This window comes from Ceratotherium simum, chromosome 16, assembly GCF_057802395.1.
Source record: "Ceratotherium simum simum isolate JZ-2026a chromosome 16, ASM5780239v1, whole genome shotgun sequence".
NCBI lineage: Eukaryota > Metazoa > Chordata > Mammalia > Perissodactyla > Rhinocerotidae > Ceratotherium > Ceratotherium simum.
Window position 1 is genome coordinate 36,036,233 of NC_141915.1, and position 27,475 is coordinate 36,063,707.

The 27,475-nt window shown below is 55.6% G+C and overlaps 2 protein-coding genes across 5 annotated transcripts; one reads left to right on the forward strand and one right to left on the reverse strand.

The window, feature by feature from the left end:
* Positions 1-37: 37 nt before the first annotated feature.
* MRPL27 (mitochondrial ribosomal protein L27) lies at positions 38-5,870 on the forward strand. The gene is made up of 4 exons (XM_087441004.1): positions 38-103; positions 2,488-2,619; positions 3,021-3,088; positions 5,455-5,870. Exons 1-4 carry the CDS (start codon positions 64-66, stop codon positions 5,659-5,661), a joined length of 447 nt encoding a protein of 148 aa, XP_087297130.1. The 5' UTR covers positions 38-63; the 3' UTR covers positions 5,662-5,870.
* Positions 5,871-11,884: 6,014 nt separating this feature from the next.
* Positions 11,885-26,265, reverse strand: XYLT2 (xylosyltransferase 2). Of its 4 annotated transcripts, none has more exons than XM_087441000.1 (11): positions 26,076-26,264; positions 18,803-19,295; positions 18,368-18,543; positions 17,857-18,059; positions 17,306-17,386; positions 16,893-17,109; positions 16,628-16,804; positions 16,105-16,367; positions 15,622-15,817; positions 14,622-14,955; positions 11,885-13,075 (listed from the first exon to the last, which is right to left on the reverse strand). In XM_087441000.1, exons 1-11 carry the CDS (start codon positions 26,208-26,210, stop codon positions 12,753-12,755), a joined length of 2,598 nt encoding a protein of 865 aa, XP_087297126.1. In that variant the 5' UTR covers positions 26,211-26,264; the 3' UTR covers positions 11,885-12,752. The 4 variants fall into 4 exon arrangements, with proteins under 4 accessions (XP_087297126.1, XP_087297127.1, XP_087297128.1 ...); XM_087441001.1 differs by lacking the exon at positions 26,076-26,264 and adding an exon at positions 25,397-25,535; XM_087441002.1 differs by lacking the exon at positions 18,803-19,295 and having other exon boundaries at positions 26,076-26,182.
* Positions 26,266-27,475: the final 1,210 nt, after the last annotated feature.

Below are 27,475 nucleotides of genomic sequence, written 5' to 3' on the forward strand. Positions count from 1 at the left end.
CGGAAGTATATCTCCCGGTAGCGGAAGTAGATTTCTGAGACCGGAAGCGAGTGTACGGCAAACATGGCGTTGGCGGTGCTGGCGCTGAGGACGAGAACAGCTGGTAACGGGACGCCGTGGTCATTGCGGGGCGAGGGCTGGAGGCGGAGTGGACACCTTGCAGGGAGCCGCGGGGTGGAGGCCGGTTCCTCCGGAGGACCCTGGGTGCGGACGGGGGAGTGTGTGGGGCCCGCGAGGTTTGAGGGGTGGCTGTCTCTGATCATGTGACACATCTAGGGCGCCGAGCCGTGTGGGTGGTGGTGGTTCGAGGAGCACGTGTTCCTCCCCTGCCTGGCATGCAAGTACAGCTTTCTTGGCGGTTGGTGACATGGGCACTCTGCTTCCTCTCTCTGAGTTTGTTTGGATCCCTTCATCTATAAAAATGGGGTACTAACATTGGCACATTGGAGCTCAAAAAGTGAATCCGATCGTTCAACGGATTGAGCTCTTTGTGCCAAACACTGTGGTAGGTGTTGGGGATCTCAGAGAAGATGAAGACGTAGTCTCTATCCCCTGGGCGGTTCTTTCTAGTGGATGAACCAATAAATGAGCACATAAATAAAATGGTTGTAAATTGTGACAAGTGCTGTGAAAGTAAAAATGTGTGTATGTGTCTTTCTTTGGGCTGGGTGGTCAGGGAAGCCCTCTGAGAAGGTAACATGTAAGTTAAGACCTAAAGGATGACAGGAGCCTAGCCCTGGAAGAGAGTGAGGGCAAGAGAGTGACTTGACCGAATTTTACATTTTGAGAATTAAACCATTGCTCTTACGTGAATTTAAGAGGGGATAGGAGTGGAAATGAGGAAACCGGATGGGAAGCTGTAATAGTAGCCCCGATGAGAGATGATTTAGCGGAGATGTTAGTAGTGTCAGTGAACTTGGAGGGAAATGGATGGATCTGAGATCTGTTTTGGAGGTAGAATCCACAGAGCTTGCTGGTTAGCTGGATATGTGAGGTGAGCATAGGGAAGGAATCTGCAACTGGTTAGGTGGTGACATCATTTACTTGGAGGAGGAGGATGGGGAGTAGGGTGGAGAGCAAAGATTTGTGACTGAGATGATATAGGTAAAGCAAGAGCCCAGTTCCTGAGCTTGATAAGTGAGTGAATGAATGAATAAAGAGGTGTTTAAAGGTAGGTAGGGCTGGCCCCGTGGCTTAGTGGTTAAGAGCGTGCGCTCTGCTACTGGCGGCCCGGGTTCGGATCCCGGGCGCGCACCGATGCACCGCTTCTCCGGCCATGCTGAGGCCGCGTCCCACATACAGCAACTAGAAGGATGTGCACCTATGACGTACAACTATCTACTGGGGTTTTGGGGGCAAAAAAAAAAGGAGGAGGATTGGCAATAGATGTTAGCTCAGAGCCGGTCTTCCTCAGCAAAAAGAGGAGGATTAGCATGGATGTTAGCTCAGGGCTGATCTTCCTCACAAAAAAAATAAAAAAATAAAAAAAATAAATAAAGGTAGGTAGATCCTGGTGCTGGGCATTTAACATGTTGTCTCTAAGTCTTTATCGCTGGTCCTTTGCCCCAGCTAGTCTCTGTTCTCATTAAAACTTCAGAAACCTAGGCTTCAGGAACTCTAAGCTTACAGGCTCTAGAGACCCACAAGGCTTCTCTAAATACCCTGGCATGGCCCTGATTAACCATGGCTGTGTCTGGATACCTGAAGGCAAGCACTGCCAGCCCTGCACTTGTCATATAGCAAGTGGTTTCCATCTTGGTTAGTATGAATTTTAGTTCACTTTCCTTTTTAGAATAACTGCCGTTGAGCACTTTGGAATGAGTATGGAGAGGTCAGATTAACAAGGGCACGGTGTCAGTCTTCTTGGTCGGACCTATGCTTGATGGGCTTGCCGAAAAAAGAGTCCAGCCTTCTGAGATGGCCAGGAGCCTGTGGGAGCCACCCTCAGAGATGCTGCCCTTTTTGTTTACAAGTATCTGGTGTGCAGTGGATGGGTGGGTGGGTAAGAAAGTGGTGCATGGGGCCAAAGTAGGAGCCTCTCTGGGTGTCCTGTTGCTGGGTTCTGTGGGCTGGCCCCTCCACATTGCATGGAGCCTTGAGGGCATGTGGTGAGTGAGGCGGAAACAGGCAGCTCTGTGGTGTCCTCTTGCTGGCTTCTGTTTCTGTTTGTCTCACAACAGGACTGAATGTGTCAGGATGCAGGACACGTGGTGTTTACTTTTTTTTTTTCCCATTTATATTTCACTGCCCCCTTCTCCCCTGGCCACACACACACAGTCTCATGCAGTGCTTACACCCTGGAAAATACAAGGAATGACTTGTCCCTCGCCAACACAGTCAAGTGGCATTTCTGCTCACATATTTTCCTCACCTCCCCTGCCACTGCCCGCTGCCATCTCTCAGCTTAGCAAATGGCCCATTGATGCAGAGAAAGAGAGTCTGATTGGGAGCCTCTCTGTCTGAACAACATTTCTGTTCTCTCTGCAGTTACAGCCCTGCTGAGCCCCCCTCAGGCTGAAGCTCTTGCCGTCAGATATGCATCCAAGAAGACAGGTGGCAGCTCCAAAAACCTCGGTGGAAAGTCACCAGGCAGACGCTTTGGCATCAAGAAAATGGAGGGTGAGGGTGTGCCTTGGTTTCTATTTCCCAGCTGCACCCTACCCTGCTGCCCCTGGCATTCCTTTGAAGAGTGGGAAGACCATGCAGGTGCCCCACCGTCACTCTCCTTTAGCTCACGAGAGCATTTGGCTCCAGATTAGAGAGGCAGAAAGACCTGATGCGGGGTGGGGCCCTGAGGTAGAGTAGATAGATAGGAACCTTGGCCATGTAACTGGAGAGAGGAGGCTGCTGGGTGGCGGACAGGGGGCTGCTTGTGTTGGACCATCTGGAAGTTGGTTTTATCCAGGGGCAGCCTTAGAGGTTGGTGTGCAGCATTTGGGCTGTCATGTTTTCTTAGCAGTTTGTTGCGCTGCCCCATCACTGGGACTCAGAGTGAGTACACTTGTGTACTTCTCTTCTAGGTCACTATGTTCATGCTGGCAACATCCTTGCGACTCAGCGCCACTTCCGTTGGCACCCAGGCGCCCACGTGAGTTGCTCTGTGGCCCTCCCCCCTTTTTTCTTTCTAGGACCACCTTTCCACGCTCCTAAGCACAGCAATAGTAATAAGAACAGTTGCATTTATTGGGTGCTTATCAAATGCCAAGCATCATGCTGATTCCTGGGCCTACATTATCTCATTTCATCCTTACCCCATCCCTGTGAGGTAGTAGGTATCATCTGCGTTTTATAGGTAAGGTGCCAGAGACTTAGAGAGTGAGGGGCCCAAGGGACAGAGCTGGGATTTGAACCCAGGTCTGCCTGACTCCCAGTCACTATGTTTTGCCCTAGTATAGCATTAGCCTGGTTCTCTTGGGTCTCCTTTCTAATCCCTGGTTCTTGGAGGAGATGCCTGGTGATTTAAGATATTTTTTGAATCTTGGGAAACTAATTTCAATTTATTCATTTTTCCTTATTTCTTTTTTTTTTTTTTTTAAAGATAGTATTGTTTTTTTTGTTTGTTTGTTTGTTTGTTTTTATTCATTTTTTCCCCCAACGCCCCAGTAGATAGTTGTATGTCATAGTTGCACATCCTTCTAGTTGCTGTATGTGGGACTCGGCCTCAGCATGGCTGGAGAAGCGGTGCATCGGTGCGCGCCCGGGATCTGAACCCGGGCCGCCAGCAGCAGAGCGCGCACAGTTAACCACTAAGCCACAGGGCCGGCCCATTTTTCCTTATTTCTGATAATTCCTTCTTTGCATAAAGTTGTTATTAGATGGCTGAAAGATAGTTTGAATTTAGTGAAATAGAATTCAGCGCGCTAGAAATTAGGTCCGTACCAGGCAGGGATTTCAGTTTCAGCAAATTGGGATTACTTTTTGAGGTAGGAAAGTTCTTTGTTAAGACATATCTGTACTATACTCTTCACATTATTTTAAATATTAGTTTAGTTTCCTTTGTAATCCATCCCCCCGCCTCTTTTTTTGGCAGTTTTATTAGGTACGAAAAGGCTAATGGTAACCTATAATTATTTCAGAAATGCTAATTTGTATGTGAATTGATTGTATTTGTAGTAGCTTTATCTTTTAGAACTTGAGACATTGGATGTGTGGCTGTTAACTCTTTGGATTTGCTAAAATAATAATGTCAGCGGTAATAAAAGCTAACATGTTTTGAGCGAGGCAGTGTTCTAAGCTCCTTATGATTGTTAACTCATTTAATCCTTCAGGTGACCCTTTAAAGTAGTTAATATTTATCCCCATTTTATAGATGAAAGAACTGAGACACAGTGAAGTAAAGCAACTTGCCCGGATCACACAGTAGTAGGTAGTAGTGCTAGGATTTGAACCAGGCGTCCTGGCTCCAGAACCCATTCTTTTAATCAGAGAAATACTGAAGAATGCTGGACTGCCTGGGTAAAAATCGCCACACATCCAATCTCAAGTTCTAAAAGAAAAAAGCTAAAATATATACAGTTAAAAAACTGTATATCCAACACATAGTTTAATCTCTTTGCTCATATTTTTCGTCCAAAAAACAGGGTTAGAAATAGTGCTTGCTTCACAAGGTGAGAATTGAATGAGTTAATGTATATAAAAGAGCTTGGAACAGAGTTGGCACACAGTGAGCACTGCATCATTGTTGGCTGATATCATTCTTGTTTTATTAGTATGTGCACTATCCATATAGCTTTAGTCAATACTTTCCATAGAGCTTAAACTTTATAGATCACTATATAGATGAAAATGTATATCAAACTACTGTTTAATATAACTCCAGTGTGTGGTTTTTTTTGTGTGTGTGTGTGTGTGGAAGATCAACCCTGAGCTAACACCCGATGCCAATCCTCCTCTTTTTGCTGAGGAAGATTGGCCCTGGGCTAACATCTGTGCCCATCTTCCTCTACTTTATATGGGATGCCGCCACAGCATGGCTTGACAAGCGGTGTGTCGGTGTGCGCCCTGGATCCGAACCTGTGAACCCCAGGCCGCCGAAGCAGAGCACGTGCACTTAACTGCTGCACCACCGGGCCAGCCCGGTCCGGTGTTTTTTAAGTCTAAGTGAAGCAAGCTCCCAGGGGCAGTGATTAGGGGCATTTTCCTGGGCCTGGTTTGGGGCCCTATCTGGTATGGCTTCTGGCCAGCTGCACAGACGTGGGTCCAGGTATCAGCCCTCAGGGACTGAGCAACCACCAGGATTGGCTGTTGGAGTTTTCTTTTCCCTCCTCTGTCATGGAGTCACTAAAGAAGTAGAAGGCAAGGAAGTGCCAAGCAATGGGAAAGGGTACCTGAGATAGAGCTTTCTGAACCCTCCCCTTTGGCCTCACGGCCTGAATTCTTGTGTGAAGTCTGTCCTGAAGCCCTGGGATGGACCCCCTGGCTGTCTATCCAGCTAACCAGGTCTGTGTGTTGCAGGTGGGGCTGGGGAAGAGGAAGTGCCTGTATGCCCTGGAGGAGGGGGTAGTCCGCTTCACTAAGGAAGTCTACGTGCCTAGTCCCAGCAACTCAGAGGCTGTGGATCTGGTTACCAGGCTGCCCAAGGGTGCTGTGCTCTACAAGACTTTTGTTCACGTGGTTCCTGCCAAGCCTGAGGGCACCTTCAAACTGGTAGCTATGCTTTGAGCTCCTGGTTGAGGCCATTGGACAGAGACTGGAACCCAGCTGACAGGAGAGGGTGGTACCAGCTGAAGTCAAGGGTTGGGGTAACAACAAGGCCTCCCGAGGAAGACGTCTGCTTGATGGTGACTGCAAGAGACTCTGTGAAGTGACTGGCTGGGAAACCCTTTGCAAGACCTGACCTGGGCCAAAAATAAAGTTAGCTGGAGTCATGAGTCTGTGCTATTTGGGGACAAACCTGGATGGAGCTGCCTACTGATTTGGTCCTTATCCATCTCTAGTGCACACCAAGGGGGAACCTTGAAGCAGGAGAGAGGCCTCCTAGAGCAAAGAAATAAGAAGAGGGGACTTTGTTTTGTGGAGGGGATTGCTTTAGCACCATCCCCCAGAGGGGAAGGAAGAGGAGAGCTTGTGCTCAATGCCACTTCCCCTTCTGGATCCCACAGAAGTCAGGGCCCTGGGAGGAGTGGGTGGGAAGGGCCAACAGAGAAAGCAACATGGTCATGTTCCTCTCCGGAGCCACATTCAGAGGGAGCTGGGGCGGCAGCCCCAGAAATGGCCGCATGGCAGACCCTTCCCTGCCTCTGCAGTTCCAGGGCAGAGAGGCCCCATCTTCCCTGGAATACCAAGGTCTTTTTGTCAATGACAAGGCAGAATGGGTGAGGGTGACAAATGGGCTTCTTCCCTCCCACCCAGAGAGAGACACACCAAGCTTATTCTTTTCTGGTTCTTGGTTTATCTCAAACCATAAACAGTAACAAAGAATCTGGCTTCAGGAATACTCAGTCTGGGCCTCGAGAGGACTAGGGGCAGGCCTACATTGTCAACCCAACCTAAGACCTTTAGAGGCTTGGCTTTGCGTGGAAGGGCCAGGAAGGGAGTCTCAGCTAGGGTGGATGGTCGTCCTGGCTGTTGGAGGTAGGCAATGTTGGCTGTAGCCCCCCACTTGTAGAGTCTAGTGGCTTCCTTCCAAGGACTCTCCTTTGCCCTGAAGGCAGGAGCTCCAGAGACTGAGGGCAGAGAAACCTCCCAGTTCTGGAGGTCTGCCTTGAACTTGTCACTGTGTTCTCAGGGCATGACCCCAGATTTCCCAACTGCAGATCCTTGGCAAAGGTGATCCGGGGTTTGTTGAGGTTCACTTTGGCTTCCTTCTCATGAGGTCTCATGTACCAAGGCCCAGCTGGGGGAGATTTGTGGGGGCATCTTGCCAGTTCCCTGGAGAAGTGGGAAGGGGCAGAATGGAGGAGCTTGTTCCCTCCCTACACAGTAGGGTTTCCCGGAGCAGGGCAGGTGGCTGCCTCCTGGGGTGGGTGAGCAGAGCCACGGTTGAGTCGTGGTGCTGGCAGTGACCTTAAGGCTTCTTCATAGCTCGGTGGCAGCTGGAGGGGCAGGAGAGCAAAAGCATTAACCTTTCCCTTACACCGCCCCCATACACACCCGCCCTTTCTTTGGAGTGCTGCTTTCTGTGTCTCCTCTCCCCCAGTCACAGTCCTTCCTGGAAACAAGTTGAGTCCTAGAGCTGTTGGCTCCATAGAAACCCTTCTGCAGGAGCCCATCCTGAGTCACAGGGTGACTCCTTGGGCTGATGTCTGCCATCCTTCCTTCTACCCAAAGAGGTGAAGTGGGGCCTCCAGCCAAATCCTGGGGCTCTCCATCAGTGGCCCTTTCCTTGTCCTGGCCCGAGGGGCTCTAATTGGGCATTGTGTATAACAGAGTAATAGGAAAAAAGCTCAATTCTCCGGGGCATCCAAGGCTGGGAGGGCTGAACATTCACCTCTGCAGGCCCAGAGCCCGAAGCGCTGTGCAGTCAGCTGGTGAGTCTGCTGCTGCCGGTCCTTCTTTCGAACACTCTCATAGCTGGGCAGGTGAGCCAGCTGCCACAGGGGCGGCAGGTAACTGCTGGGCAGCCCCACACAGAATACCTCGGCCCCCTGGGGATAGCCATGTGACCAAGAAAAGCCAAGGGAGCCAGGCAGGCATGCATGACCCTTCTCCAGCTTCCATCTGCACCCTCTTCTCCAGGGTGAGCCCAAGATCAGGGTACCACGTGCCCTCCTCCTCTCCAACAAGTCTCTCTAGGCCTCATCCCATCCTTCCCTTAGCTTCACTAGGCCCCTGGCCTGGCTTCAGGCCCCCAGCACACACCTCTCCCCCCACTCCTAAGTGGCAACCCCAAGGGTCCTCCCTCACCTGCATCCCCTGGGACTCTCGGCACCTTTCTGGCTGGACCTCGGTGGGACGTCCCATGGTGCTGAAGTGGGGAGGGGGCAGTCCTGGGGGTTATGAGGGACAACTTAAAGTGAAGCTCAGGATTTAGGGTCAGTGAGCAAGAGAGCAGAGCCCAAACCCTTTCTGTCCCTGTGTCCCTCTCCCCATCCCTTTAGTTCTCTCCACCAAGTTCAAGGCACAAAGCTCAGACCATCATTTCTGAAATGCACTCGGGTGTAGAGATTCCACTCCTTACTGGCCACTAGCTCCTTCTCTCACGATCTTGCAGCCAGCTCTGATGACCTTTGTGGGGAGAGTCAGAGAATACTTCCTCTTCCTGTCCCACCTCTCCATCCTCTGTCTGGTGCCCAGAGCTGGGGGCATCAGAGCCTGGGGAGGCTGCAAGTCAGAAGATTTGTTTTGCTTTCTGTACCCAGGATCCCATATGGTGCCCCATCCCTGGGGAGAGGACTGACAGCACCCACCCCCACCTTGAGAAGTCAGGGCTCTGGGCTTTCCCGTTGGAGCTAGGGAGAGGGTGGGCCTCCAGTTGCTTGGAGAGCTGGGAAAAGACCGTTGTCCCACTGTCTTCATCAGCAGCTCCCAGCACTGGGTTCTGTTTAACAATGGCCAGGGAGGAGGCTGGCCAGGATGTTATTAACTCTTTCCACGCTGCTGCCCTGGCCCTGAGGGGCCCCAGGCTGGAAGAGGCAGTCTATCATAGGTTACAAAGACCTCTTCCATACTGAACAGTTGCTTCTCCTTGGCCAGAGAGCAGGTGCCCTTTTGTTGGGATTAGGGTAGGGGGCATGAAGGGAAGGGTTGTTGGGTAGGGGTGCTTACGTTTTGGCTGGGGCTCCAGAAGAAGTGGCAGGAGCAGGGGACCTGGCAGCCCTGGGGCTTACGCTGGTAGAGCAGCAGCAGCAGGATGGCCATGATGAACACCAGGGATGAAACTACCCTCCCCCCAGAGGCACAGTCGGGTGCAGCCTGGATCCGGCATGCACAGGCCCGTCTCACCTCCCCAGGTTGGAATTCTGCTCCAGAAGTCGGGGAAGAATGACCTGGCTGGGTCTAGTGCCAGCTTGACATGCAAGGGAAACTGAGGTGCACGCAGCTCCCTTTTTGCTGCTGCATCAACTCCCTGTGGCAGAGATTTGTGCAGAAGAGCAGAGTAGCTTTATCCTGTCTCCTCCTTCAGCCCAGGGAAGGAGCAATGTGTGTAAGGGAGATTACAGAGGGACACACTTAGGGAGGGGCGGGAACTTTTGTCAGGGCAGACACCCTTAGACACACTGGATCTGAGGAGGCAGGGGAGGGCTCTAGAGTCTGAACTCAGACTCCTGTGTCCAGCCCCTCCTGCTGTCCTGGACTATGGCATCGTGGAACTGGCAGAGAAGGGACCTCAGGATCACACACTGACCATACACAGCATTCTTCCCAAGTGGCTTCTCTAGATGACCCTATAGATGAGGAGGCTGGGCTTCCGGACTATGGTGAGGGGCCAAGGGCGCATCTGCCCCAACCCTGAGACTCGGACAGCAGTAGGGACTTACCAGTGGCCACAACTATGGCTAGGAGGCTGTTGTCCATGGTGATCTCTGCATGCGGAGGAGCAGTGGCAGAGGGGTGCCAAGAAAAGGCATCAGCCTTGAGCGACCTTGAGGACAGCCAGCAGGGCCACAGGACTGGCTCTCTCCCCATGCCTGGTCACCCCCCAACCCAGGAACCCTGGCCCACAGGAACAACTTCATTCAGAGCCAGGATATCTGTGAGCAGCTCTCGAGGTTCTTTGCTTCTGCCCCTGCTTGTTATGGTTAATCCCATGCCATGACCTAGTGTCCCCTAAATGGCAATCCCCTCTGCAGACCTGGCAGCCATGAAGTTCCCTCTATAACCTTCAGGAGAGCAGGCTCTGCTTCTGCTAAGCCTGAGAGACAGCCAGGGGCGCGCCAGCTGGCCAAGATCTCTGCACTTCTCTGTCCCAGATCCCCTCCCAGCCCAACTGTGCCCCCCTCCACTTCCCACTGGCCCAGGTAACTGGGCCCTGGATGCCAATTGGCTGTCTTCTGGTCTTGTCACCTCTAAGGGACTGGAGGTGTCCATGGTTGCCCTGGAAACCGGGCACATGTGGGCCACAAAGTACAAAAGCCTCTCTGCCCAAGTTCTCCCCGTCCCTCCAAAGGAATTAGTGTGCAGCTCCGGGTGCCCAGCATGCCCCAACTGGCCTGCACCCCCGCCCCACGTCCCGCCTGGCCAAATCCTGATCTCGACCCCAGGGGCCCAGCCAGAGGAGGATTTCAAAGAAGGCTCAAAAAGCCCAAGCCTCCAGGCTGAGCTACCCTACAGAAAGACGAGGGTAGGATATACCGTGGGCAGAGAAGCGCACTCACACTTGCCTCAGGGACCTGGACAGGGGAGAGGACGGCAGCAGAGGGCCCCCGCCGCCAGGCCTGCCCTACGGACCTGTCAGGAGTTGTGGAGCCTGGTCCCAGTCCTGCAATGCTTCTAACTTATGGGGCCAAGACAGCCCACCAGAGCAGTGGGAGTGGGGCTGGACTTGGTAGTTCTCCCGCCAGCCTGCAAATCAGAATCGCCTAGGGGAGCTTTGAACTCACACCATTGTTGGGTTGCTACCTCAGACCAATTACCTCAGAATCCTCAGGATCACATGCACTGGGCTGGAAGTGCAAACTCAGAATGTTCGCAGCAGGTGACAGTAACGAGTAACTAGGACCTGGGGTGATAGGGTGGGAGTGGCAGGGGCTGAGACAGAGTGCATATCCCGCCTAGCTTCAAAAAACAGGACTTTGAAAACTGTCATGTTAACCTAACAATAGCATAACCACAGCCCAGATTAAACCTGCAGGCTGGTCGGTGAGTCCTTAGCCAGCAGAGTCTACATGTTCTGATATTTACTGCCTGTGCCTAATATGCTGAACCCAGTTATTAATTTTTCTTTTTATTGACCTAGGAGTTGATGTAAAAAAAAAAAAATTCTAGTGACCCACAGTGGAGCTTTAGATGTTTACTAAAATAGGAGCCAGAATAAACAGTCATCTTAGTCCCTGAACCCAAACACTGTTCTTCCTTGGAGTTCTTGCTGTTAGCTCCTTCCTGGTTATCTGCCCGTAGGAGAGCAGGAGAATGGAGTGACAGAGTGGCCTGGAGACCGCCTGCTTCCATCTGAAGCCTGCTGCCACCACCTAATAGCTTTGGGCTCATCAGTTCACAGTTCTCTGATGGGCTAAATGAAGATAATAAAAGTGCCTCAAAGGGCTGTGGGGATTAAATGAGATACTGCACTCCAGGTAAGCACAGTGGCTAAACCAACAAAGACCCCAATGCTGTTATTGGTGGTCAAGGGTGCCCCCTCCTGGCAACTCGGAAAACTTGACATGTGGCAGCCTGGGCAGGAACTGAGCCCTTTGTCCCCCAAGCTCAGCTGATCAGGCCAGCGTGACTGGCTGATGGGGGTGATTTTAAAGGTCTGAGAAACCTTTTCCCTCCCACATTAAGCAAAGTGTGAGGTGATACTGAGCCCTTGCTGACAATGGCAGGAGAGTTGGAGGGAGAAAGGGCTTGAGGAAAGGAGGGAGCCTGGGCAAACCTTTTTACCATGGCCCTCCCAGGTCCTAGGGCAGTGGCCAGGGACCCAAGCCACCGCTGCTCCTGCCTCTAAAGGGACAAGCACCAAGGTAACCACCAGGCCGTGGCTGGATCGGGTCTCTCAAGAACTCAGCTGGCTCTCCCGCTGGCCTACTAGGTGGCAATGAGGTGGTCTCTGAGCCTCTCTGGGCCTGTTTACCCCTCAGAAGAAGAGGGAGCTGGATTAGATGGGCTCTTGCATCCCTTCTGGCTCTTGGATGGATTCTAAACTGTTCTCACTCTGGGGGAATGAGACCTCCACCTTCTCCAAAGCTCTCCCAGCTCCACCAGCTGCCAAAATACCAGCCAAGACTTTTAGGAGAAGGCCCAACAGTGATGGCTCCCTGACATCCAGGAGGAAAAACACAGAGGCTTAGCTTAGAGAGATAGAGATATATTTCTTCTGTTGCATATTTCAGACTTCACACTGAGCTTCAGGCACAACGCTGCTCCAGGTTCTTCTGAGAGCCCTGACAGAGTCTTCTTCCCACGCTGCTCATGAGGGCTAGCTCCTCTAGGGCGGGAGCCCAGGCCCTGCTCGCAGTTCTGGTTACCTGGGAGACCCTGCATTGGTCTCAGTAAGCCCTGGTGACTTTTCCATCCAGGGGCAGGGTATGCTGGAAAGCCCTAGAGCCAGCCCCACCCGCTCTGCGGTCCCCTGGCTACAAGAGGAGAGGCTGTCCCGCTAGAGTCCAGCTCTGCAGTGCTCCCCCAAATCACCTGTTCTCCAGGCCTCAGAGCCTGGCACGGCACTTGCACCCCTGCAGAACCTCAGCCGTGAGCACCACAGGCCCAGGCTGGGGGATGAGGCCCTGAAGAGTGAGGCAGACCCAGCCTCCTCCAGGGCAACAGCAGATGGGCTCGACAGGCCCCTGCTCCCCAGAGCCATGGCCACTTCCTGGGGCTCCTCTGAGCCCTATTGCACATCTTTTGTTTCCAGTTCTTCCCCCCACCACCTATTTTCCTTTAAAAAAAACCCAAAACTTAGAGGGGAAGGTGAGCAAGAACGGGGTGTGGAAGCTGGAGCCCTTCTCCCCATGTTCCCGCCAACTTCTGGTCCCCAGCAGAGCCATCAGCAGGAGTAGATATTGTGCCCACCTTCCTGCCGTCTATGCGGGTTCTTGATGGCTGACATGGGTGTGCTGCCTGGGCCTCTGGTTCTTGCCTGTGGGGGTGGACACCCCTCTGCTTCAGTAAGGTGCAAATCCCCCGGTCTTCCGGAGCTGCTGGCTGGGGCCCTGCTACCTGAGTCGCCCGTTTGCTTTGACAGGCCCCAGCTCTGATTTGGGGTCAGGGAACAGAGAGCTCCAGCTGGTCAGTCTGCAGAGCTCCAGGGAGGGGCAGGCGGAGGGGCCCATGGCACACAGTCCAGCCACAGACCAGAAGTTGCTCAGTTCCCCATCTGTCCAGGCCTCGAGTGCAGGGCCTGTGAGCTCTGTGTGCCGCCGGGCGGCCTCCTCTGCGGGCTCTGGCGGAGGCAAGTTCAAGATGCCACTTAGGCCCTGGAAACTCTGCTCCATGTACTCGTTGTGGGGTGGCCCAGCGTGCAGCCAGCTGGCATCATCTGGGGATGCAGAGCAGGCAGTGAGCATGCCCTGCCCAACTGATTTCATGAAGACCAGATCCTGGGAGTCAGGTCTGAGCACCCTAGTTCCTGTCCCAACTCTACCACTGAGTCACATCTTGCTGAGTGACCTGTGACCTTGGGCTAATCCATGGAACTTTTTGTGCCTGGAAAACTTAGTTTTATAAAATCAAGACAGTAATCCCTGAGATCCCAATATGAGGATTAAGTAAAACAGTAGGTTCAAGGCACTTTAGAAAATAACGTAACTTTCCGATAATGGTGTGGTTTGTGTCACCTATGCCCCTCTCAACCATCCCCAGTGCTTCCCAGAGCCATCAGAAGCCCAGTACTTAGGCCCTCCAGCCGTGGGGGCCTGCTTGCTTCGCCAGCCTTCCTTCCCGCCACCCCACTGCATCATATTCCCCTCTACCCTCTGTTCCCTCATGCACCAGACACCTGCCAACTTGGTCTCCCCTCAGCTTAGAATGCCCTTCTCTGTCTATAAAAATCCAGCTCATTCCAGGCTCAGCTCCAATACCCGCCTGCTGTAAAGCTTGCCTCCATTCTTCCCCTTCCCCTTCATCAGACAGTCCTAGGAGAGCAAGAGTGTGGCTTCCTGCTCTGGATCTGCCATGCCCCACCCCCAGTACCCCATCCTTCTCTGGGTTACCCCTGTTCTCACCTACCTTCTCTGTGACAGGATGTGGCTGGAGGAAGGAAACATCTACCTACCTATTGAGCACCTACTGCATACCAGCCACTTTTACCCACATACTCACCCCTAATATCTCCTTGGGGGTAGTTATCTGTATTAGGCCCCCCGTGTGGGAACCTGCGGCCTATGCTTGTGTTCAGAGCCTGCTCTCTTAGCCTCAGCCAAGTGGGTGGAGGGCCATGTGACCCTGCCCACCTGCCACACAATGGACTAGGACAGCCAATCAGATTTGCTGTCCCCAAAATGTGGACCTTGGGAACCAAGAGGCCCTGGTCAGTCTCTGTTGCACTGAGAGGCCATGTATCATGTATCGAGAAGCCAGAGCCTGAGGCTGACACACCAAGAGAGGACAGGACGAGGGACAAGATGGCCCCAGAGAGAGAGAGACAGCACCTCTGGTTCCCAGTGAGACCTGAGACATTTCCTGGGTTCCAGGGGAGAGCCCTGCATTCTTCCAATAATTTCCCCTTTTTGACTTGAGCTAGTTTGAGTGTATTTGTGTACCATGCACCCAGGAGGTCTCCAGTAGTTGTATTACTCCTACTTTACATGTCGTAAGACTGAGGCTCAGGAAGGCCAAATAATTTGCCAAGGATAAAAGCCCAATTAAAGTGTCAGAGCCATGTTCCACCTGACTCCAGAGCTTCTCTTTCTGCCACACCAGGGCAGGGCCCTGGATGCTAAGGGACACATGATCAAGGCCCCAACCTTCCCCTTTCCCTACTCTAGGGATGGGGTCAGCTCTGACGGTCAGCTTCTCAGGGTCACCTGCCTGGCGAATCCAATTCTGTTTGGCTTCTGGGCATCATTTGGGAACTAGATCCTTACCTTTCCTGAGAGGTAGTTTGCGGTTGAAGGTCAAGGGCAGCACGAGGAAGCGGGTCTCACCCAGGGGTTCCCAGAACCGAAGCAGTCTAACAGTCCAGGCCCCTGGCCGCAGGGGCCGGCTCAGTGGGGGCTTGTACTGCGTGACCTCAGTCTCCGCGTCTACCGTGATGTCATAAGACGTGGCCACCACATAGGTGGGGTCGATCCACACCACAGTGGCTGTGAGGTTGGGGCCCCGGGCCCAGCGCTGCATGGCCACAGGCTCGTCCAGCGGCCCCAGCAACCCCCCAAAGTTCCGGAAAAGACGCTCCTTGGGGTCCCAGTCGGTGCCAACCTGTAGGGAGGGAGGCAGCTGGGCAGGAGCCTGGGGGAAATGTCCTTCTCCCTACTCTGATGCTGACTGTAACTCACTGTGACCTCGGGCCAGTTACCGTCTCCCTCTGGGCCTCTATTTCCCCACCTACAAAATGTAGGGCTCAGACTAGGATTTCTTTAATATCTCTCCCAGCTCTGAGATTCCTTGTAGGCTCCTGTTCTGACTTGCTCTGCAGTGGTGGGGAGAGTAAGGCAGAGATAAGGTTTGAAGCCCCGTGCAGAGACCATCCCCACATGAAGCCAAGGCCTCTGAAAAAGAGACCAAGGAGACACTCAAAAGCCTAACCTATGGCCTGAATGGAATGTCTAAGTCCCTCTAGAAGAAAATCCCTGTAGTTCAGAAGACTGGCTTGTGTTGTAGTGGAACTACAGTCCCCTGCCCGCACACTGCACGTCCTCCGTGCACCCCAAGTGGGAGGTGCTCCTCAATGTGCGCATGTGGGGGTGACACAGGCATGTGCACAGGGCATCGCCAAGGCTACCATCACCGGAAAGAAGAGCCCATGAACCCAGTCCTGAAAGGCCTAACCCAGGCCTTGCCCTTCCCTTGGTGTCTGTCCCTCTCTCCCCACTACCCTGAGTCTTGCTGGGGGTCAGGAGAAAGCAAGGGGAGGACCTGTCCCACCTCCAAACTCTGGAGCCGGCTGGCCTGGTCACTGCGCCCCAACAGCTTCAGCGACCCCTGGGGCATCAGCCACATCTCAAGCGTCTCTGCCGTCCCCTGGGCTGAGGGCTGCACCGCCTGCGTCACCAGGTAGCCCTGGAAATGGTCGTCATAGAAATACAGGTGCACACTGGACGGCAAGCCCCTGGGCTCAAACCTAAGAAGGTTCCAGCAGGGAGAAAGGGAGATGCCATCAGCACACCTGACTTAGCCTGGAGTCCCAGGGAGGAGGCTCTGGGGTCTCCCATCCCCAGGCACTTCCTTTGCCCCAAATCTCACACCCACAGCACCTGTGTGCCTGGCTTCTGCCGTCTTTGTTTTATTTCCATTTTTCCCTGCCTCAGACTGGGGGCTCCCTGGGGGCAGGGGCCATCTCTTTCTGACTGGCCTCCCCATAGGGCACCACACCCTGAGGGCCTGCAATATGTCAGAAGGAGGTCTCACCTGCACAGTGGGGTGGCCAGTGGGGGTGCAGCAGTGGCGGCATGGCGTAGGCTGAGGCGGGCAAAGGCGGTGTAAGCAGTGAGCATGACATCACTGAGCCCACTGGGGCCATCGGCCACGTCGTAGGTGTTCTCCCAGTAGGCCTTGAGGGCTGGCGTGCCAGGGGGGTAGTTGCCGTACAGGTGGAAGTCCAGGATTTCCAGTACCTCCTGGTTCACGGTCGACTCAAACTTCCGGGCGAAGAAGGTGGGTCTGGAGACTTGCTGGAGGGGTGAGGCAGGGAGGGTGAAGGGGTCTGGAGGTCCCAGAGAGCACGGCAGGGGAGGGGGACCCTCCCAGCACTGCCTACAGATCAGCCTCCCCGGCTTTTCCTGCTGCCACTGTAGGCCCAGAGCCCCGAGGCCTGCTCCAGGGGAAGGCTCTGCAGGTTCTCTGACTAGCCCACCCTGAATCCTTTCTGACTCTGGAAAGCTGACAGTGAAAAGTTGGGGTGCGGCCCTAGCAAGGGGTCATGGGGATGCACCTGCAGCCGTAGGAAGTCCTGCGGCTTGAAGTCATTGGGGGAGCAGCCGCACCAGTCCACGATGTGCTTGTACTGGCACTTGCAGCCCAGCTTGCGGTTCCAGTTGGTGACCCGCAGGTTGTTGTCCACGAGGCTCTCACAGGCCGGGCTGTTCTCCAGCACCGTGTGGAAGAAGGACTGTGGGTGGCAGGGCAGGGTGGAGGGTGAGCCATGGGCACGCCATCATGTGCCCTCCCTGGTCACAGTGCAGGCCCGGCTCACCCACCTCGGCTGGCAGCAGTGTGTACGTGTAGAACTGGCGTAGCTGGGCCACGAGCGGGTCGTCTGTGTACACCACATACTCCACAAAGCTGCGTGTCAGCACGAACCAGTCAGAGCCGCCATCCACCACGATGCCTGCCGGGATCTGCCGCTCTCCCAGGCGCCACATGTGCGAGTCGCACTCGTGGAAGAGCCGGTCCAGGCCTTGTTTCTTGATGAACCTGTGGGTGGCAGACCGGCCACGGCTGAGGATTGTGCAAGGTGGGGTCCAGGCTCTCTCATCCGCCTAGGAACCAGCACTCCTCAATCTGTGATTGGTTTGGAGGCTTTGTAACCCTGGGCTAGGGCCACCAAGCCCCCTGTGTGGGAGAGGATGTGATGAGACCCCAGGGCCAAGGCCCATCCCCACCCCCTCACCTGGAGTTGTCCCGGCCATGTGACTTGAGGAAGTTCTTGTCCCGGTTCTTGGACAGGAAAGCCACCAGCTCCTCGTTGGTCCTGGAGAGGGAATGGTGTGTGGGCAGAGTGGTGAGGGGGGTTGCTCAGTCACTGGCCCAGCGCAGACTCCCTCTAGCACTCTTTACCTTCACCCCTTGGTCCCTTCCTTTCTCACTGAGAGCTGTCCTCGCCACGTACCCTACCCCTGGTTGATGCTCTGGGGTGGTGGGCACCTGAGGCCCCTGAGGAAGACCACCTCATCCTTCCTCCACCCCTTGCTGTCTGACCTAGCACCCCCAGGTACAGACCTCTGGCTCCTCCTCCTCCCCACCTCTTGCCACTCTCAGTCCTCATATCATCTTTCACCAACCCCTCCTCTAAAACATGGCTGGGGCCAAGGGACCATATCTGGGCTATGCGGATCCCAGAATGAGGCGTGGGGGGGGGGATAGGAATCCATCAGGACCCTCCAACCCCGAGTGCCCAGATGGCCCCCTCCCATCTGGAGGGTTCAGAGTACCACCCCACACCTGGTTGGGTAGTCGGTGGCACTGAGGTTGATGAAGAAGTCCCAGGTCCAGCCGGGCACCTCCAGCAGGTCCTGCATGCTCCGGAGATACATCCTCAGCAGGCTGGCCCCGCCCCAGATGGTGACCATGCGCCAGGGCGTCACCCGCACATTATCATACTGCCGAGCCAGCTCCACCACTTCGCGGTGCAGGTAGTTGGAGCGCTGCGAGGCGGGGGCGAGGAGGGGGATACTCAGCAGCCGCAGGTGGACCCCCAGCACTACAAGCTCCCCACTCTACCCCAACCCTGGGACAGAGTACAAGTGACACGGAATGGAGAGGGCACAAGGCAAGGCTCCAGCTCCTAACTGGCCGTGTCACCTTGTGCTGGCCACTCCCCCATTCTAGGCCTATTTCCCCATCTCTGGGCCACCGGAGCAGATCAGAGACCCTGTCCGTCTGCAACCTTCTGGATCTCTGCTCTGCCCACTCAGATTCCCCTGGTCTCCTCACCACCACCACCGCCAAGTACCTTGTCCACGTGGATATAGAAGAAGTGCTTCTCATGGTACACAGCCTTGAGGAGACGCTTCAGCTGGCGGATGGCACGGCCATGAACCACCAGCATGTAGGCGATTCGTACTGGAGGGCCATCCACTGGCTGCTGGGCCCGGACCTCATCCCACTGGATGCCAGGACTCATCTTCCCTGAGAGTAGAGAACAGGGGCATCAGTGAGGCCCCTCCCCAGCGTGGGAGTGAGATGGGAAGGGGTGCTGCCTGCCTTCCAAAGAAAGAACCCGACGCTCCTGGGTCCCAGCTCTGCCTCTGCCACTTCATGCACTTATCACCAACTTGGGCAGGGAGGTGGGCCTTTCTGAGCTTTCTTCCTCTGAGAAATGGGGGTGAGGATCCCTGCCATGCCACCTTCTGGGGCTGCCACCTCTCCGCCCATGCCTGTCTCTTACCAGCCAGCTGGCAGTGCCGGGGCACAGCCTTGGGCATGAGGTTCCCAGCCTGGTGCAGGCACACCACGTTGGCGATCTCCTGCTGGCACTGCTTGGAGCTGGCCCGGGCCAGTGCAGACAGCGCGTCCTTGCCCACAATCTCGCATTTGGGGGTGAAGCCATTGTCAGTAGGCTGGGGGGCGCCCTCCACACTCCCTGTGTCTCCATGTGGTGGGAAGCCAGCCACCCCAACCAGCGCCTCCCCGGCCGCTGCCCCACTCAGGTTCTGGCGGCCTGGGGCCTCTGGGGGTGGGGCGGGCGGGACCCGCCGGCTGGCTCTCTGCCGGCTGGTTACTGCCCGTACCACCTTGGCCACGGGTACACCTGGGCTCTCAGCACGGCCCCGCCAGCGCCCGTGCCTTCTGCCTGCACTGCCCCGCCGCCCGGCTGAACTATCTGTGTCCTTGGAGCCCTCGCCGGGGTCCAGCGGCCGTGGCTTCCTCTGCCTTCCCTTCTGTAAAAGACAGACAGACACAGGTCACTGGGGCAGTCACTCTCCAGCTCCTTTAGCTCCCTGCTGGCGTCAGGCCTAGAGGCCCCTGCCACTCTTTACCTAGAGAAGTTCTGTTCACCTGAGGACTCTGCACACATAGCACTTCCACTGGGAGCCTCCCTGACCAGCGGCCAAGGAAGCGTCGCTTCCCTCCATGGCACCGTCACACCCACATCCCCACTATCTCACAGATCACAGGTCACAGGGCACTGAGTCTCTTGTGCTTTGGATTCAGAGACTACTTTCTTTTCCAGCAGATATGAAAATGAATGTCCACATATATCACAAGAGAAGGGTGCAGAGACCCTGCAAATGACACAAGAGTGTCGACCCAGCACAACCCACCGGGCCTGGCTGGGAAGAGGCCGTGTTCTTCAAAAGAAAGCATTCTGCTGATGACAGCATTTCCACGTGGGAGTGCTGAGGCCACAACAGAGTGAAGGGGTCTTGCCTGGTGTGGAGGACACAGGTGAAATCTGAGACCCCATGACTGGCTGGGTTCTCTGGGAAGCAGAGACCAAGATAGAGAGCAAGAGATTCATTGGGGGTAACTCCTAGGGACGATGGGGGAGCAGGAACAGGAATCAGAGAGAAAGCCTTTAGACCACCAAGCCAGCCTGACACCTGTGCAAGGTGGGGCAGGAATGAAGAGCGTCAGTCTACAGCTCAGCTCAGAGAGAGCCTTGGCCAGCTAATGGGAAACCAGCGCAAAGACAGTCTGCAGATGCCAGCCCTTGTACCACCGCCACACTGAGTCACTGGCTGGGGGCTGCCCAGGAGGTGCCTGGCTGTGGCTGGAAGGCTGAAGCAGAGCCTGAAGGCACCTGCAGCTGGAGGCTGGCAACTACTTCTCCCGACAGGTTCTCTCTCGAAGGGAAATCTGAGCGGTGTGCCTCCACGGCTGCCACACCCTGCTTCCTGGGTCCTGCTGCCTCTTCGCAACCCAGGCGCTTCCCTAGATGGCCCGGTCACACTCGAAAGCGTGTATCCCCAGCCTTCCCTGTCCCTCTGTCTTTTTTTGTGTGTGTGTGAGGAGCATCAGCCCTGCGCTAACATCCATGCCAATCCTCTTCTTTTTTTTTTCGCTGAGGAAGACTGGCCCTGGGCTAACATCCGTGTCTATCTTCCTCCACTTTACATGGGACGCCGCCACAGCATGGCCTGACAAGCAGGGCATCGGTGCGCGCTTGGGATCTGAACCCAGGCTGCCAGCAGCAGAGCGCGTGCACTTAACTGCTGCGCCATGGGGCCAGCACGCCCCCCAACCCCGTCCCCCTGTCTTAACCCCACCCCCCCACTCCTGATCAAATCCTATCTATGCTTCAAGATCCAGCTCCAAGTCCCCTTGTCGCAAGCCAGCCCCTTTGCCCTGAGTGGGACGTTCCTCTAGCAGACTGAGCTCCTTGGGGAGAGCCTGTCATGTCAGCCCCATCTCCCCAGTGCACATAGGGGCGTCTGCTTGGTGTCTGGTGGGTGAGATGTGGAAGGGACGGAGGAGCAAGAGGCATCATGTGACGACTCTGGAGTCACCAGGGCTCTGCCACTCCTCCGCAGTTACCTACCTTCTCTGAGTGTGTTCCCTCAGCTGTAAAATATAGGAGGGAAGTGTCAGTGTCAAATGAGAGAGCTTGAGATAAAGCAGCTGGAAAGAGCTGTCTCCACTGGCCGTCCCCATTCCTCCGGCCGTTCTCTGTGGACCCACTCCACGGGCCTCCCCTCCACCACTCAAGGGCAAGTCCTTTTCTGGCCTGGCCTTTCAGCAGCTTGACTTGCTGGACCACAGCCTCTTCTTGAAGCACCCTCCTCACTTGGCTTCCAGGACGCCCTCCTGGTGTTTCCCCTGCCTCCGTGGCCACTCCTTGTCAGTCTTCTTGGCTGACCCTTCCTTATCTCCCAAGGCTACCCTGGGATCTCTCCTTGCCCTTGCTTCCCAGGAGACCTCATTGAGTCTTTAAACTCCATCCACTCCCAGATTTCTCTCTCTGGCCCGAATTGCTCCCTGGAACCATCAGGTGTTGAACTGCCAGCCTTCTTGACATCTCCCTTGGGAGGCTGATAGAACTCTCAAACCCACAAGTCCAAAAGCGACTCCTGATCTTCCTCCCCAGCTGGCCCCTGCTTCAGTCTTCCCCATCTCAGTTAACAATGACTCCTCCTTCAAGTTGCTCAGGCCAAAAACTTTTGGGAGTCATCTTTGACTCCTGTTTCCCTCACAGCCATCACCGGTAAATCCTTCCAAATACATCCAGAATCTGGTCACCTCTCATTGCCTCCATCACTGCCCACCCCCCCACCACCTGGGGTCCCTGCCCCTATAGTTGGTTCTCATCAGAGAGCCAGTGTTCCTGTGAAAACAAGGTCCATCTCACCAGCCCTCTGCTTGAAACCACCCATGGCTTCCCCTCTGAGGATAAAAGCCCAAAGACCTTACAGGGGCCTACAAAGGCTGTGTGAGCTGTGTCTGGCTGCCCCCTCCTGCCACCCTGCCCTTCTCTGACCTCATCTCCTACCAACCTCTTCTCATGTTCATGTTTTTCCAGCCACAATGGCCTTCTCAGCATCCTCCAATCCCACCTGGCACTTGCTGTCCCCTGTGTCTGGAATGCTCTCCCCCAGATGTCCCCACAGCTCATTCCTTGCCTCCTTCAATTCTTTCCTCAGATGGTATCTTCTCAGTAAGGCCACGCTGACCACTGTACTTAAAGCTCCAGCCCTCCTGCATCCTCTGCTTTATTTTCCCCATGGCACTTACTGCCTTCACTCATCCTCTAATGTATTTATTATATCGTGTTATTCTGTGTCTCTCCCCTTCAAGGATGTAAGCTCCATGGGGACAAGGCTTTTTGTCGTTTTGTTCACTGATGGATTCCAAGAGCCCAGAAGAATGTCTGGCAATGGGAGATGCTCAATAAATATTTGTTGAATGAATGAATGAATGAATGTAAAGCTCTTGGCACAGGCTCAGCATTCAATGCTGCCATCTTTATTATTATTACTGGAAGTGGAGGAGGAAATAGTCAAATGTGAAGTCAGGAGAGGGCCCAAGGCCCTCAGACACTTTGGACTCTCTTGGGTTGAGTTTTCCCCGCCCCTCCCCTCGCTAGGACCTTCCTCCCCTCCCCTGTCAAGAGCATAGCAGGCACTTCACGTGTCAGGCTGACAGTCACCTTAGGGTCAGAGCCCTACCCCTACACCCTAGCACCATGCCCTCTGTGCCTGGCACAGCCCTCTAATCTCTTGAGAAGTGCGCAATGAGAGATGAGGGCATCTATCTCCATCTGAGAAGAGATACCTGCGAGAGGGAGGGCAAGGTGGGGAGGAAGCAGCAGACCCCATTCTGTATCCACATTGGGGAGGGCACCCTGGACTGGGCAGCCCCACTGAGCTCAGTGTACATCAACCCGGTGACGTCTGATCCGGCCACACCATGGGGAGAGAAAGACATTCTCAAGCTTAGGTGGGTAGGGATGGCAGAGGAGCTGTGGGCTCTCAGGGTGGAAGCCAGTATCAGCGAGCCAGGAGGCTAGTCCGGAGGGCAGGGCATGGGGCACAGGGCCAGGCTGGCTACGGTGGGGGACAGCATGTGGGAGGAGATGGGCATCGTGGTGCCATGCACTGCAGCAGGGAGCTGGTGGACCCCGAGAAGGACAATCTCAGAGGAGGCTGGGGGACCAGGAGGCAGCAGTGAAGAATGGGAGGGAGGTCCCCTGGTGGGCAACCAACCCCCACCTCTGCCCCCTTGCAGGCATGTTCATCTGGTCAGCGGCAGAGGCCCATATTGTGGCCCTAGTGGAGCTGCCCTCTGTGGTCCTTGAGGTCAGCGTCCCCTCCTTCTGGCCCTCTGACCTCTGTCATGGATGCATTCTGGCCTCCGAGGCCGCCTCCTCCCCACTGAGGGGGCATTCAAAGTCCTCTGCCACTTCCAGGCTCCACAGCCCCTCCTCGGAATCCGTCTCTGAGCCACGGAGACAGTGAACAGAGAAACGCTCACCCCACACCCTACCACCTTCAGACTTCTCAGACTGTGTTTAAAGTAAGTGGTGAGACAATGTTTGTGAAAGCTTGGAAAAGCATAAAGTGGCTCTTTGGATGTTAATAGTCACCCCTGGTCTCCACTCTAGCCCTTCCATAAACAGAGAGAGTGTGCGTCTTAAATGCATATCTGATCCCATCGCTGCTTCAGCCCCTTTGGTGCTCTCCCACTGCACTCAGAATAAAACCCCAGCCCCTTACTGTGGTCTCTAGGATGTGCCCTGGACTAGGTCTTGAACCTTCTTCCAGAGTACCACCATACCCTCGTTCCCATTCCTCAAAGGGCCCCAGCTAAGCCCATTCTCCTCAGGGTCTTTTGCCCAAACTCTGCCCCCACTTCCCCAGGCTGACTGGCTCCTTCAGCTCACATGCCACTTCCTGCAGAAGCCTTCCCCGACCACCTGCTCTAAACCAGCCCCCTTGTTATTCTACTGAATTTCCTTTTCACTGTCAGTCTCTCCCCGCAGACTGTTTGCCCACCAGGGCTGAGACCTTGTCTATTTTGTTTATTTCTGTATTCCCAGTACTATCACAGTGCCTGGTACAAAGTAGGACTTAAGAAATATTTGTTGAATGAATGAGTGAATGAATGAATGAATCCCTATTCTCAGTGTGCAGTGCTGAGATAAGAAGAAGAGTCATTTACTGACAGCTTAGGATATGCCAGGAACTCCTGCAAATACTTCAGAGGCATCATTTTCATTTAATATTTACAATCACCCAATGAAAGAGGTGCTATTATCCCCGTCTTGTGGGGTGATACTGATGAGAACATGGAAAGAGGTTAGGTAATTTGCCAGTGGTCACACGGCTACTTAGTAGCAGTGCTAGAATAGGACATAGGTCGGTGAAGTGGGGTGGTCCCACCTCAGTGCCCACCTTCGTAAGCACTATGTTATGCTGCCTGGCAACCCCGAGGTCTGGTGAGGTGGCTGCTGAGGGGGGCCAAGCACCGAAGGCTGTTTGGATAGCACAACCTTTAGGTCATCAAGGATCGTTTTCCATTCCAGTCCAGGGATTCCCCTATCAGCTTCTGCTAGGAAGCTGGAGGAGGAGGTGGGGAGACGGGCTTCCAGCCACTCTACTGCCCCAGTTCTCCACCCCAGCCTGTGGGCAGGGCAGCAGGGACCTTGAGGCCTGGACAATCTCGCAGCCCAAACAAAGACTCGTGGAGCCATGCTGTTCAGGGCCATTTGTTTCTGAGAAGCCTCAGATGCCGTGCCATGCCTCTCCCCAGAGTGGTCACCGGCCTCTGTCACATACTCCAGGGTCAGAAGGCTCCCTAACTGCCTGGGCAGCCATTCCATCTTAGAATGTCTCATCTGCCCAAAGACTCTTCTTACACTGAGCCCGAAACACACTCTTCCTCTTTCTCCTACTTATTGGTCCACACAGAACAAGCTCACTCCCTTTGGATGTCACAGAGCCAGCCTCCCCCACGGCCCCTTCCTTTTGGAGTTATGGTCTCATGTGACTCTGTTCCAGCTCCCCTCACCATCCCAGCCTCTTGGTTCTCCCAAAAAAGGCAAGGGCAGCTCTTCTCCCAGTCTCCATCAACACCAGGCTTTCCAGACTGCCCAGATGCAGGAAGGGGAAGTGGGCACTGGGGCTCCCTTGGCCTTCACCCTGCCACGTGGAGAACCCAAGAGGACATGGCCAGCAGAGCATCTGACTCAGAGCCCTAGGGGCACTAGAACCAAGGGGGTGGCGCTGGGGGCAGGGAAGCCCCGCCTTCTGACCCACAGCTTGGGGCCAGGGTTTGGCCTATCCGCCCAGACCTTTCAGGATGGCCCCAGACCCCACTGGACCCTTCCTGACCAGACTGGGGAGGACATATCTGGGCCTCCAGCTAAAATCACATCAGCCAAGAGTAAGTGAGACCCTGGGGGCAGGGACTTGGGGACTGAGCAGAACGGCTTTGTCCCTGCTCCAGGGCCTGGGGCTCTGCTAAACCAGCTGCTGCTGTCCTCATTCCCTTAGAGCCAGAGGGACCCCCTCCCCAATTCCGTAATGTCCTGAGGCCAACTCACCAGCTCACTTTGCCCTGCCATCCTCTCCTGAAGACCCACGCAGGTTCTTCAGACCCCTGGCTGAGAAAGCCATGCATCGGGGACACTCCACGTCTCTCCCTCGGGGTCGCTCCCTTTTCCCTCAGTTGCCCGGGGTCGCTCCCTTTTCCCTCAGTTGCCAGACTGAGTTCCACCTCCGGGCTCCACTTCCCCACTAGCCACTGCCCGTCAGGCGCCGCTGGGCGCGGATGCCCGGGGTCCCTCTGCCCCCCTGCTCCGCCCACGGCGCGCACACCCCCGCCCCCTCCCAACTTCAGAAAGTTTGGCCTGGGGCTCCCCACCTCGGAGCAGGCTCGGACCCAGCTCCGCCTCCCGGCCCCGCTCCCTACGCCTGACCTTCATTGCTCCTGGGGCGGGAGACCACGCCACCAAGACCCGCCCCTCCCACCCCAGTCCCCTGTCCGCCCGCGGCCCGGGCCTCCGGGTCGCGCACCGCCCCGACGCGCAGTGCCCCGGGCCCGCCTGGAAAGGGGGCGCCAGGCGTCCGATGCTGCACTCCAGGCAGCCGCCCGCGCCCGGCACGCACGCGGCCCGTGCCCCACTTCCCCGGCCGGGGCCGCCCGCAGCCCCGCCAGGACCCCGCGCGCCCGCGCGCCCCCGCGCCCGGCCTGCCCTCCTGCCAGCCCCGCAGTCGGAGCACCTCGCCCGGCTCGTCCTCCTCCAGGCCGCTGAAGCTCCACACCACTAGGCCTTGCAGCAGCAGGATGGCCAGCGCCGTGGCGATCGCCAGCTTGTACCGCCGCACCAGCTTCTGCACTCGCGCGCTCGCCACCATCTTCCTGCCCGGGACGCGGGGCGCGCGCCCAGCCCTGCAACCCGGCCGCGGGCGCGCGCACGGGCGCGAGCCTTGCTGCCTGCCCCTCGGGAGGCGGGCCGGGCGCGCGCCGGGGCGGGGCCCGCGGGCCCGAATCGCCGCGCCCCGCGGGCCAGGGGCGGAGACTGGGGCCCGCAGAGCCGCCTGCCTCGGCCGCGGAGGGCGTGGGGCGGGGCGCGGGGTCGGGTACCCACGCCGCGCCTTCCTTGTCTCCGTCCGTGATCCATCTCGAGTGTGTGCTCGCCTCTTCTTGGACGGCAAACCCAGGGTACCGGGGCCCGACCTCTCTCTTGCTGGCTGCCTGGTGTCGCGGGGTGGGGTGGGGGAGAGGGGCGGAGAACTCAGCCCCGCGCGGATAAACTCTCCGCTCCAGGGCGCGCAGAGAATGCTAGAGCTCCCAGAAACGCCCAGTTGGGAGCGAGTGCGTAAGTGCCACAGGCCGCTGCTTTTTTTTGCGACCCTGAAGGCCGCACTTATGGGGCGAAGTCTAACCCCCTTGACTGGCATCCGAGGCCCTTCACAAAGCCTCTTTCTTCTCCCGTCTCTCTCATCCTAAGCATCCTCACGCCTCTGCTAGAGCTGCGGTTCTCAGACTCTAGGCTGTGTGAGAATCACCTGGAAGACTTGATAAAACAGATTGCTGGGCCCCACGCCCAGAGTTTCTGCTTTGGTAGGTGGGGAATGGGCTTGAGAATTAGAATTTTCAACAAGTTCCCAGGTGATGCTGTGTTGCTAATCTGGGAACACACTTGGAAACCACTAGACCTTGGCATGTGCTGTTCCCCCCATCAATGGCATCCTCCCCAAGTGCTTCCCCAGCACTGTACAGTCGAGGACGTATCTGGGCGTGATTTCTCTGGGATCATGCCTTATTCACCTTTGAATCCTGCGGCCGGCATTGGACACCCAGCAGTGCTCAATAAAATGTTGGGAAAGAAAGAGCAGGAGAAGCCCAACTTCCTATTTAACCAGCTGACCCTAACATTTTTTCAGAGCGTGGCATGTTCAAGCTCCGCGTAGACACCTGTAGCTTTCCCCTGAAGCCGACAGGTCCACGGAGAGAGAAAGGGGAGAAGAGAGAAAGCAGTCCCCACCAAAGCAAGGTGCATCCCCCGCCGGGGAGTGCCGAGCACCAGAATAGAACAGAACCAAGACTGAAGATTTAAAATGGAGACCTTAAAAACCACTACAGAAGTGGTTAAGTTCACGAGCTCCGCTTCTGCTGC